We start from the raw sequence: 13293 nt of genomic DNA on the forward strand, positions 1-13293 counted from the left end.
TTTATGGGATAGGTACTCAGCACAGGACAGGTGCCTACAGAGAATACTTTTGTAAGTTTGACAAATACTGAGAGTATTTTAGGAATGCAAGTTAAGCAAGTCTTCCCTAAAATTGTTATTTTTATATCTGGCTTCAAATTCTCCCAGGTTATGACAAAGCAATGACTTTTTAAAAGAAAACTTTGAGCTGTTTTATTGTAAGTAAATAATCAGACAAATGCTAGGTGCTATGCCATACTTAGAGCTTCTGTTTTTCTGGGTTTATTCATCCTGTTTTGGGGAGGGTTATTTTTAGCAATTTTTGAATTTTATATAGATGTCAAAAATCAGGAGTTTAGGGCTATTTCTTTGTATATACTGTAATGAATAATGTATATTATACACCGTATAATACTACAATATACAGTATATGTTACTGTAATAATTAATCTCTTTGTAATATTCCCTTGTGTGAAAAAGCACGGTCTGTGCTTTGCCAACACATTAATGTACTTTAATAATCATACTCCTGTATACTACTGCTCTGTAGACAAGCTGTACATCCATAGATATAATCTACCATTTCTGGATCTTCTGCAGTGTTTATTGGACAAGTACAGATTTCATATTTTATCTATCTATATCAGGGGTATTTTATCAGTATTTATTGGTTAAAATAAAAAAACAGAAGTGATATCCATACTTAATTTTTGTACTATTCTAGTAGTTTAATATGATCATATCATGGATAATGACCAGGGTAGTGTTCCCAATGTTCCTCTCTTCTGCCCTGTGCTCCTTATAGAGGTCCTAACCTACCAGGTTGAGAAACACTGTTATAGATCAAATTTTCTTTTAAAGAGAAAAAATAAAATGCATTAAACTGAATAAATTCATTAAAACTACAATCTTCATATTGATAAATCAATTCAGTTTCATATAGCTTTTACTAAGATATTTTAAAAGAAATGAATCTGTTGTTCTGGGTGGAAGCCTTCATTTAATAAGATTTATGAACCCCTAGAGTTTCTGAAATATGGCAGTAAGCTCAGTAATTGAATTTCTTTTTGAATGACATAATTCTATCATCATTGTATTATAGACCCCCAAAGTTATCTCAGAAGAAAATCCAAAAAAATCTTAATCAGTACCTTGTTACAATTAATTTTGAAGATAAGCTCTTTGAACTCCTTCCATGAAAATTTAGATTCAGCTATCAAATCGCAAAACAAAGTTATAAAATTAGATTAAGAAAAAATGAGAGGGAACAAAGAATAATGAAACCCATGAGCCTACACAGAAAGAAATCCAATTACTGAGATAATTATCACCTCCTTTATCTGAAAATTAGATTTACTCCTTAATACTGAGACACAAATTAATCAGGTCAGTTCACCTAAAAGAGACCACAAGGAAGTACCTGTATTTACCTGAAAAATGTGCCAATACCTATTTGAATCTATAAGTAGAATATATTTTATTAAAATCCAGACTGTCATGCTCATTCAAAATAAATTGCTACGGCTATGTCTACACTATGGACCTTATAGTGGCACAGCTGTACCGCCGCAGCTGTGCCTCTGTAAGGTCTCCTGTGTAGCTGCTCTATCCCGGCGAGAGAGCTCTCCTGCCAGCATAATCAAATCACACCCAACAAGCAGCGGTAGCTATGTCAGTGGGAGATGCTCTCCTGCCGACATAGCATTGTCCACACCGGTGCTTTTGTCAGTTAAACTTGTCAGTCAGGGAGGTGGTTTTTTCACACCACTGAATGACAAAAGTTTTGCCAAAAAAAGTGCTAGTGTAGAGAAAACCTAAGTTTAATTGGTTGCAGCTTCAAAGAATTTCCAGTGTTGGGGAGCTCTCAGCTGGCAAGTAAACATTATTGGCTTCTACAGAACCAGCTCCAGCATACTGGGCATGCCTGCAATAAAAGGAGTATGGCCAGAGCACTTCTGAGCCCCATCTATTCTCGACTGACAGATGGCCCCTTTGGTCTTTTACTTTGATCTTTATTCAGAGGGGGAAAAATTGAAAAAAAAATTAAAAGGGGGATCACACTGAATGAAGTACATTGTCTTTGATACCATTGGCCATTAATTATTCTTGACATGCCCTGGAACCTCGGAAGGGGTAGACAGAATTGCTTCAGTGGCTTTGTTTCTGATAGGTTCCAGAAGGTAGAGTGATATTGAGCAATTGCTCATCTACTCCAACAACACCCTCATGCAGAGTTCCATGGTGTTTTTTTTAATTCTGTCATCTTTCTTGTTCAATATGTACATGAGGCTGTTATGTGTGAATTGTGATGCCTCTAGGACAGGGGTGGGCAAACATTTTTGGCCCGAGGGCCACATCAGGGAATAGAAATTGTATGGTGGACCATGAATGCTCACAAAATTGGGGTTGGGGTGCGGGCTCTGGGGTGGGGCTGGGGATGAGGGGTTTGGGGTGCAGGAGAATGCTCCGGGCTGGGATCAAGGGGTTTGGACAGTGGGAGGGGGATCAAGGCTGGGACAGGGGGTTGGGGTGTGGGAAGAGGCTCAGGGGGTGCAGGCTCCAAGTGGTGCTTACCTCAAGCAGCTCCTGGAAGCACTGGCATGTCCCTTCTCCGGCTCCTATGTGGCAGCGCGCGCGGCCAAGAAGTTCTGCACGCTGCCCCATCCACAGGCACCGCCCCTGCAGCTCCCATTGGAGAGTGTAGGAGCTGGAGCAGGGCCATACCGCGGCTTCCAAGAGCCACGTGGTTCGGCCCCCAACCCTGTGCCCCGGCTAGAGCTCTGGAGCAAGGCCGTGCCGCTTGGTGCTGCCAAAAGCCAGCCCCCTGGCCGAGCGCTGTAGTTTGCCCATCCCTGCTCTAGGATGTAAAACACACCCACAGCTCTATGCCTCAAATTCATTGGACCCAGCCACTGAAGTTTAATAATTTTATAATTCTAGCCGAAACTGGGACTAGGGATGAGAATTAGCTAACAAACTGAACTTAGATAAAATCAAATGTAATACAAATACAGTAGAACCTTAGTTACTAACTGGCCAGTCAACCACACACCTCATTTGGAGCCAGAAGTATGCAATCAGGCAGCAACAGAAACAAAAAATAAATAAACCGAACACAGTACAGTACTGTGTTAAATGTAAACTACTAAAAATAAAGGGAAAGTTAAAAAAGATTTGACAAGGTAAGGAAACTGTTTCTGTGCTTGTTTCATTTGAATTGAGATGGTTAAAAGCAGCATTTTTCTTCTGCTTCAAAGCTGTATTAGATCAATGATCAGTTGTAAACTTTTGAAAGAACAACCACAACATTTTGTTCAGAGTTAAAAAGATTTCAGAATCATGAACAACCTGCATTCCCAAGGTGTTCATAACTCTGAGGTTCTACTGCAGGAAAAGGAAGCCAACTGGAAGAACTGGTAGAGATCAGCTATATCAGTTAAAGGACAGAGTACTTGCTGTTTATTAAGTTTATAACCAGGGGGATCATGTTAAATTCTTGGTTGCTCATGGAAGTCCAGGTAGCATCCACTACCAAGAGTGCTTTTTCTGCTTGTACCTGGCAAGAAGGCTGCAACCTTTTCTTTTATATGCCAACCTCATAGAAATTATTTATGCCTTTATTATTCAATTAAATTAGTGATACATTAACATGGGTCTACAAATAGGACCCTACATGAAGCTACAATACAGCAGGGATATTAAAACCCTGAGGTACAACTTTTCCCATTATCATTCATTCTGAAAGAAGCAGTCATTTTTCAGGGAGAGATATTACACAATGTAGCACTCTATTTCTGATTGACTGCTATATGCCAGGTAGAGGCATCACCATGGGCAGCTGTCCATCATTGTAGCCTACACTCCCACCGAGGAAACTACAGATGTTAATAAAGATGAATTCTATCAGCAACTAGCAGCAGTGACACAATCCATTCCTTTGCATGACAAATTTATTATACTCAGAGATATGAACTTCTCACCAAGTTGCCCCAGAAATGTCTTCAAAATTTTTCTTGGGCCATTTTGCTTGGGAACTATAAATGATTACTCTAGACGATTACTCTCCTTTTGCTCTTCTCACAATATTGTCATCACCAGCATTTGGTTCAGGTACTTGGGATCCTGGCTGTCTAACAATGGCTGGATGAGGAAGGAGCTGGACCATAACTTGGTCCGGAATTAGGGTATAATAAGGGCATAGTGGGTCTACAGAGGTGCAGAACCCCTGGCAAATAATGACCATCATCTCCTTGTTGCTAAAATGGCAATTACTCCCTGGTTTCAACATAAGAGCATGCCTGTTATGATACATAAGGCACAATGCATCTGTGAAGACTCAGCACTTGCTAACAAGTACTCTGTCACAGTGAAAAATAAATTCTATGCACTTGGCACGCTCCTGGATGACACAGTATTAGCCTGGACTGCCATAAGCACAGTCATCCAAGAAACTGTAAATGCCATCCCACAATCAAAATGCTACAAGCAATACTCCTGGCTATCCTCTTTCCCCAAGATGCTGCCCCTTCCCCTAGTGCCCCTCCTTGTCCCCCGGAGGCCCCGCCCCTGGCCAAGCCAGAAGCCGGAGTGGGGCTAGGGAGCCTGGCCTTGCCCCACTTGGGGTCAGGGTCGGCCGAAGCAGCCCCCTGCCCATGTCCCTGCCCCCTGGGCCCCTTGCCAGGGCAGGTGGAGGGACCCAGCTCCCCACAGCTGCCCGTGCAGCTCTTATCCTGACCTGGCTCCGGCCAAGGGGTGGGGCCTGGAGCCACAGCCCGGCCATAGTAAGAGCTGCACGGGCAGCTGTGGGGAGACAGTGCAAATCCTCCAGGCTGCTCTTGGGCCCCTTGCACTGCAGGAAGATGGATGGTCCACTCCAGCTCCCCACAACTGCCCACATGGTTCTTACTATGGCTGGGCTGTGGTTCCAAGAGCCATGCGGCAGCTGTGGGGAGCCAATGTGGACCACAACTGCCCGGGCTCCATCAGCTGGGCTCCATCAGCTGCTGGCCTACTAGGGAGATGGGAGCTTGGGGGGGGAAGAGGATGGGAAGGGGGTGGGGTCTCGTGGTGAAAAGTGGGAGGGCCATGGCCCCTGGCCCTCCTGTTCTGGTGCCCCTGCTTGATGACCCTGTTCACAGCCAACTTATATCCTTCTACTTCCTTAGGTTTCACAACCAGAATGACAATATCACTTCCTATTACATTAGGAAGATTATAATGACCTAAGGAATGAAGACCTGGTCACTTCAAAGATCTACCAGATTAGTCAGTTTTCTTCATTTTGTAAAAAAGGCATTTTAAAAACTGTTATATAAAGAGTTTGATTTCAACTGTATGTTTTAACCAAGTAAAATATTAGGACTGTTCCATGGCCAAATAAGATACATACATATTTTTCGTAGAGCAATATTTGAATGGCATAGTAAAAGGTAATCTGACTTACAACTCTCCTACAGTGGTTAACACTAAACAGTGTGATATCAGCTCACTACAATACTTCATGTAGGAATAGGAAAGTAGTAATTGTGATAAAGTCAATATCACACTAAGATACAGGGGCTTGTCTACATAGTAAGGTAGTGTTCACCAGCTGGGGTGTACAGTCTAGCATGCAACAGCATGTCTCTCACTAACTGGCTGCATAGACCTGCTGGTGCATACGAGAAATTCCCTTCTGTGCACTCGTGTAGAACTGTATAAAACAGGACATCAGTGTGCACTAGGCAACTTTTAGTGTGTACCAGTAGGGTCGACACAGCCAGTTAGAGACATGTTGATGCGCACTAGAATTTACATCCTACCTGGTGCACACCAATGCACAGTGTAGACAAGCTCATGAAAGCATCTTCAAAACCTTTTAAATTGCTTTTTTAATTAAATATTAGCAAGGAATTTTCTAGGCATTCCCTATGCTGAAGTGGAGGTAGTATTGCAATAACATTATCCAGTTTTTAAAGGTGATCACTGAAATAAATACATTTTTTAGAGTCAGCCACTCTATATGAACCACTATGTGAATGTGTTTTACCACTCCATATGGGAGACCACTGAGCCCTCCTGATCCTACTTTGGATTTATCCTAAGAAAACTAGCAGAATAATAGCTAGATATAATAATATCCTTCTAAATTTTATAAAGAATTTTCATAATTCGATTCCAATCACTAAGCTCATTTTAGTATATAAAAGCATTAAATTTTTTGAGTCAAAACTTAACCTTGCTTAAATGCTTTACAGCAGCCCATATTGATGCAAAATGCTAATTCTTCAGAAAATCCTGGCACCATTTCATTGAAACTTGAATCTAAACAGAACCTGTAAGTATTTGCAAGTTGCCTTTTGCATACCTCTTCAGCTTTTTGAGCTTCTATGTATTTGTCCAAGTAGATTCCCTGTAGTACAGAGCCCACAATAGTCAATCCTTTACCAGCCTTCAACTGAGAGGTGAAAGAAAGCAATCTAGGGTGTTTAACCACCTGTTCCGAGTCCAAATTCAACAAAACCAAGACTTGAGGTCTGCAGTATTCAAAAAAAAAAAAAAAAAAAGAAAGACAACTAGAAAATTAAAATTATAACAGAATCATTAATAATCAAATGTTCTAGTGTTCAATTGCAAACAAGATAAACTATCAAGCAAAGAAGCCCAGACAAATTTTAGGTCATCAAACTTTGTCAGAGAACTGATAATGTAGAATATCTATAGAGATATATAGCACTCTCTGCTGACCTTCTGTTGTAGCTTTACTCTTAAAAATGGCAGATTGTTAATTATTCAGCAATCTTCTTGTTTCAGAGTCAAATCTGCTTACTTATTCAGCAATCTTCTTGTTTCAGAGTCAAATCTGCTTACTTAATTGACAAAATTATTTTTCTGACATTTGTCATTGTTATAAATCCAAAATAGCTATGAGAGAGTATAGGGTTCTACTTCTTTCTTCAATATCAGCATAATTGTTAATTAAATTCTAATGGCAAGATCAAATTCTACCTTCAATTACACCAGTACAACATCAGACTATATCAGGACGTTCCCAGAAATATTGCACTCAGAGGTTAATATTCTAACATTAAAAAATGTCTAATTAATGTGAAATAATCAGGCCTTTTATCCCACTTGTCACTTCCAAAGTCTAATTATCAAGAAGTGCCATTATAATAAATATAATAAAACATGGATTTTAGAAACGGCCATTAACATTAAGAAAAATAAAACCTCATGTTAAATAAGTGTAGTGGAGCCACTTATAATCAACTTGGATTTAGTTGAAATTTTATTAAGTAAAATAAATTAAGAAATTACTAAAAATAACTGTGTGACAGAGTACAGGAGGCTAACAAGTACCCAGCCCTGTGATCACTTAAGCACTGATTAGTTCCCCTGGAGAAGACTGATTGTGGAATCTGCAGCTAATTGGCTGACCAGTCTGGGAGGCTGATGAGCCACTTAGCTTTCAGATGAAACTATAAAAGAAGACACAGAAAGGAAGTGAGGGAGAAAAAATTTGGTTAGTTGAGCACAGTATGCAAGGGAGAGATATCACTGTTCCTCTCTGGCCCTGAGGGACAGGCAAGAAACTACTCTGCGTATTTGGCTGCACAAGATTGTATTGGGGTTGGTGGCAGGAATATAAATAAAATAATGTGGAGGTGCCACTCACTGGAGAGTCAGACATTTCTAGGCATGACAGGGTGGGAACGGAGCATGGCTTGTTACACACTGCAATGTGCAAACTCCAATTCTAATTTCAGTGAACTTTGGCTATTAGTTTAGTTGTTTTATAAACATAATATCTCTCTATGAATCCTGCACTAGTTTTAAGATTACTGAAATCTACACAGTGTTTCATCATCAGCAACATTCCTACTTCTAAAATTATTCATATTTAAAGTAGGGGGACTTCATGGATTCTTACCTCCAGTTTTTCGTGTGAGGAGGACCATGTTCAACCCGAAGTAAAGCATAGCGAGCTGCATTCAAGGATAACCCCCTGATTCCATCACCCCACTCTTTTTCAGCTCTTCAAGATATAGAAAAAGGGATTGCATTAACAGAGTACCTTTTCTAATGCAATATAAAACAGTCTCTTTATAATGAAATGACTTGTTTAGCTGACAGAACACATTAAAAAAAGACATCCTATATGAAGGATTGTACAGTGTTACTCACAATTCGCCTCATAAAATTGGTTCTGTTACTCCCATAACCTAAGGATTTAACAAACTAAATCCAATAATCATATTTTAGGTGGGAAAATTAAATAAAAATGTTAGCTATTTGAGCACTGGCAAAAGACCAAAAAAAAAATCATTCCTCTCGCTACAGAACTGGCAATGGAGCCTTTGCTCCCCATGTAAATAATGAAGAGGACAGGTCACTGATAATACATCTACACAGCCCGCGGCAGTAAGCCTCCCACTCTGGATTGACAGAGTTGTGCTTATGCTACCACACTAAAAATAGTTGTGTAAATGCTGCAGCTTGGGCTAGAACTCAGGCTCTAAAACCTAGAGAAGGGGGCGGGGCTTCAGATCCCAAGCTCCAGCCCAAGACGCAAGTTCAAAGAGTTGCTTGCAGAGATATTTTTAGTGTGGTAGCATGAGCCCCATGAGCCTGAGTCTGCTGACCCAGGCTGGGAGGCTCGATTCCACGCACTATGTCAACATACCCTGATACAGAGCAATCTGGACCACTAGGCTGGGCCCAAATAAACAATATGGGTTTTAATATGACTAAATGTAAATGTATATACCTAGGAACAAAGAATGTAGGCCATAGTTACGTGATGGGGGACCCTATTCTGGAAAGCAGTGACTCAGAAAAAAAATTGTACAAACTCCCTGTGGCCAAAAGGGCTAATGCAAATCTTGGATGCATAAACAGGGGAATCTCAAATAGGCATAGGGAGGTTATTTTACCTCTGTATTTGGCATTGGTACAATCACTGCTGGAATACTCTGTTCAGTTTTGGTGTTCGCAATTCAAGGATGTTGATAAATTTAAGAGAGTTCAGAGAAGAGCTATGAGGATGATTAAAGGGTTAGAAAACATGCCTGATAGGGATAGACTCAAGAAGCTCAATCTATTTAGCTTAACAAAGAGAAGGTTAATGTGTGACTTGATGACAGTCTGTAAATACCTACATGGGGAACAAATATTTAATAATGGTCTCTGCAATCTAGCAGAGAAATATACAACGTGATCCAATGGTTGGAAGTTGAAGCTAGACAAATGTAGACTGGAAATAAGGCACACGTTTTTAATAGTGAGAGTAAGTAAATAGTGGAAGCAGAGTAAGTAAGCAGTGGATCCTCCATCACTGACAATTTTTAAATCAAGATTGAATGTTATTCTAAAAGATATGCTGTACAAATAATTTTGGGGAAGTTCTATGGCTTGTGTGATATAGGAGGTCAGACAATGATCATATTGGTTCCTTGTGGCTTTGGAATCTATGGATCTATGAATGCGAGACTTGATTGGTTAAAAAACTCAATATACAATCTGACGAGATGCCTTTTTTGCAAGGATTTTCCTTAGCAAAAGGAATGAATAGGAACCAAAAACTCTCAATCTCTTAAGGTGCCACAAGTACTCCTTTTCTTAATCAAAACTGTTACTGATGTTTCTGGAGACTAACCTATGAATAACCTCATTACCTGGTGCCTATAACCTGTGGGAAGCTATGAGCTCCACTGATTATTGAAATGCTATGATCACTTCATGGTCATTCATCCTCGTCCATTCTCATTCATTCTATACCTCTCCTATCTACTGTTATATCAGAACTGAGAGAACCAGAAATAGGGACCAGATGTCCCGATATTATTGGAGCCTCCCGATATTAGGGGCTTTGTCTTATATATGCAGCTGTACCCCCCCAACCTCTGAAAAAAAGTGTACAGATTTTTCATACTTGCTATCTGGTCACCCTAGCCAGAAATTAGTTTGGCCCCAATTGTGAGGAATTCATTGCAGAATTTGAGCTATACTGTGAATTTTTCTGCTGCAGGGAATTTGTTTTAGCATATAAAACTGTTCCTTGTTCTTTTCTTATTTTGGCATCAGTAAGCTCCAGATATTTTTATTCTCCTCAGAGTACTATGACTGCTTTTTAAGAGGTTAAAGATAAATAATATGCTAGACAAAATGCATGGGTGGTCTAATATAGAACTGGCCAAAACATGGGATTTCCACTTGCAGGAAATTTCTCATTTTATGAAATTTGGTTTTGTTCCAAATCAGAATAAAATCATGCTTATTTTATTTAAACTTTTCCAAGAACCAGAAATATCCCCAAAAAATCATTTTAGCAACACCAACATAAGGTGTTTCTGAAACAAAATTTGCACCCCAACCCTGACAGCTGCTGTCAGAAATTAATGTTCTTGTTGGCTTCATCACTGCTATTAGCATTTGGAAGCTTCTGTGGCTCTGAAGCAGCCCTATCATGCAGATTGCCCTTGTCTGGGGACCCAGGGCTTCCTGACACTTCGGTCAGCTAGTGGGAATCTGGAAGCCCTGGAAGGGTGTCTCCCTGGCCCAAGGCAGTCCATATGGCACCACTGCCCTGGAGCTGTAGACCCTGGAAGCGCTTTCCAAAACGTCCAGGCTTCCATGCTCCCTGCTGCAGAGCCAGGGCACCTAGGACTTCCAGGCTCATGGCATGGAGCCTGGACATCCTGGCATGGCTGTCTGCCCTGGAGCCACAAGTCTCAGAAGACGCAGACTCCTTAGCAACCCAGCAAGCTGGCAGGCAGGATTCCATCTGTGGAAAGTACAGAAGATCTTCTTATACACACAAACCATGAAAAAATGAGTGTTTACCACTACAAAAGGTTTTCTCTCCCCCCCACAAACCCACTCTCCTGTTGGTAATAGCTTATCTAAAGTGATCACTCTCCTTACAATGTGTATGATAAATCAAGGTGGGCCATCTCCAGCACAAATCCAGGGTTTAACAAGAACCTTGGGGGGGGGGGGGAAGAGGTATGCAAGGTAACCTATTTCCCCTTGTTTTTTCCTCCCCCCCTCCCCCCCCAGACGTTCTTGTTAAACCCTGGATTTGTGCTGGAGATTGCCCACCTTGATTATCATACACATTGTAAGGAGAGTGATCACTTTAGATAACCTATTACCAACAGAAGAGTGGGTTTGTGGAGGGGGTGGGGAGAAAACCTGGATTTGTACTGGAAATGGCCCAACTTGATTATCATACACATTGTAAGGAGAGTGATCACTTTAGATAAGCTATTACCAGCAGGAGAGTGGGGTGGGGAGGGAGAAAACCTTTTGTAGTGGTAAACACTCATTTTTTCATGGTTTGTGTGTATAAAAAGATCTTCTATACTTTCCACAGTATGCATCCAATGAAGTGAGCTGTAGCTCACAAAAGCTTATGCTCAAATAAATTGGTTAGTCTGTAAGGTGCCACAAGTACTCCTTTTCCTTTTCAATGTGGCAACTCCAATAACAAAGTTATTTTATCAGTTCCCCCAGTTTTCTCTTTCATAACTAGTATATTTGTATTCCTACCTTGAAGTATTAGTTTCAGTGCATTCATTTTGCCAAATATGTCCACCAGGTACATTAATGTAGTCAAGGACACTTTACACATGGGATCTGCAAGATGTGGGGAACCACTCTTCCTGTCTGAGTTCACAAGTTCAGGCAAGATTGCTTAAATTTATCCTTCATAGATTCCTATATATCAGGGGTAGGCAACCTATGGCATGCGTGCCAAAGGTGGCACGGGAGCTGATTTTCAGTGGCACTCACAGTGCCCGGGGCTTGGCCACCAGTCTGGGGGGCTCTACATTTTAATTTAATTTTAAATGAAGCTTCTTAAACATTTTAAAAACCTTATTTACTTTACATACAATAGTTTAGTTATATATTAAAGACTTATAGAAAGAGACCTTCTAAAAACATTAAAATGTATTACTGGCATGCGAAACCTTAAATTAGAGTGAATAAATGAAGACTCGGCACACCACTTCTGAAAGGTTGCCAACCCCTGCTATAGATTCATAGATTCCAAGCCCAGAAGGGACCACTGTGATCATCTAGTCTGACCTTCTGTACAACACAGGCCATAGAACTTTCTGAAAGTAATTCCTAGAGCAAATCTTTTAGAAAAACCATACAATCCTGATTTTAAAAGTGTCAGTGATGGGGAATCCACTACAACCCTTGGTAAATTGTTCCAATGATTAATTACTCTGACTACTAAAAATTTACACCTTATTTCCAGTCCGAATTTGTCTAGCTTCAACTTCCAGCCATTGGATTCTGTTGTACCTTTCTCGGCTAGACTGAAGAGCCCACTAACAACTATTTGTTCTCCATGTAGGTATTTATAGGCTGTAATTAAGTCACCCCTAAACCTTCTCTTTGTTAAACTAAATAGATTGAGCTCCTTGCATCTATCCCTGTAAGATATGTTTTCTAATCCTTTAATCATTCTCATAGCTCTTCTCTGAACTCTCTCCAATTCTTCCACATCCTTCTTGAATTGTTGGCACCAGAACCAGATACAGTATTCCAGTAGTGTTTGCACTAGTGCAAAATACAGAAGTAAAATAACCTCTCTACTACTACTTGATAGTACCCTGTTTATGAATTCAAGGGTCTAGCCCTTTTGGCAACAGCATCACACCGGGAGCACGCAGTTAGCTGATTATCCACCATAACCCCCAAATCTTTTTCAGAGTCGCTGCTTCATTCTGTATACCTTCTTTGTTCTTAAATGTGTGTATTTACATTTATCATTAAAATGCATATTTTTTCCTTGAGGCCAGTTTACCAAGCAATTCAGATCATTCTGAATCAGTGACCTGTCCTCTTCACTGTTTATGAGTCATATGATCTTTGTGTCATATGCAAACTTTATCAGTGATGATTTTATGTTATCCCCCAGGTAATTGATAAATAGCATAGGGCCAAGAATCAATCCCTGAGGCATTTCCATAGAAACATACCCATTTAATAATTATTTCCTGTTTACAATTACATTTTGAGAACTATCAGCTAGTTTTTAAATCCATTTAATGGGTGCCATGTTAATATTAAGGATAAGGAAGTAGAGGAAGAACAGGGAAAAAAAGGAAAGACTGCCCTCACAGCCCAAAGTCTGAGGCCTGGAGAGCTCAGAACAGCTATTTACAGAGGCAGCAAAAAAAATTGTGATGCACTTGCTGAGCAGATGTAACAGTGAAGGGGGAAAAAGTTCTGGCACCAAAAACTGAACATATCAATTGCCTCTATGGTCTTGGTCAATCCATCAGTCATGATTTCTAGATTACAGGACTCTCTATG

General features: G+C 40.4%; 1 protein-coding gene across 1 annotated transcript in view; it reads right to left on the reverse strand.

Moving 5' to 3' along the window:
• The window catches only part of SLC12A7 (solute carrier family 12 member 7), a 334753-nt gene that overhangs the window by 64764 nt on the left and 256696 nt on the right, over positions 1-13293 (reverse strand). The window contains exons 16-17 of the mRNA XM_073332427.2: positions 7892-7996; positions 6326-6494 (exon numbers count right to left, since the gene is read on the reverse strand). Of these exons, the coding sequence (XP_073188528.2) occupies positions 6326-6494; positions 7892-7996 (274 nt within the window). The remainder of the gene's footprint in view (positions 1-6325; positions 6495-7891; positions 7997-13293) is intronic.

The sequence above is a fragment of the Lepidochelys kempii genome, chromosome 2 (assembly GCF_965140285.1).
Source record: "Lepidochelys kempii isolate rLepKem1 chromosome 2, rLepKem1.hap1, whole genome shotgun sequence".
NCBI lineage: Eukaryota > Metazoa > Chordata > Testudines > Cheloniidae > Lepidochelys > Lepidochelys kempii.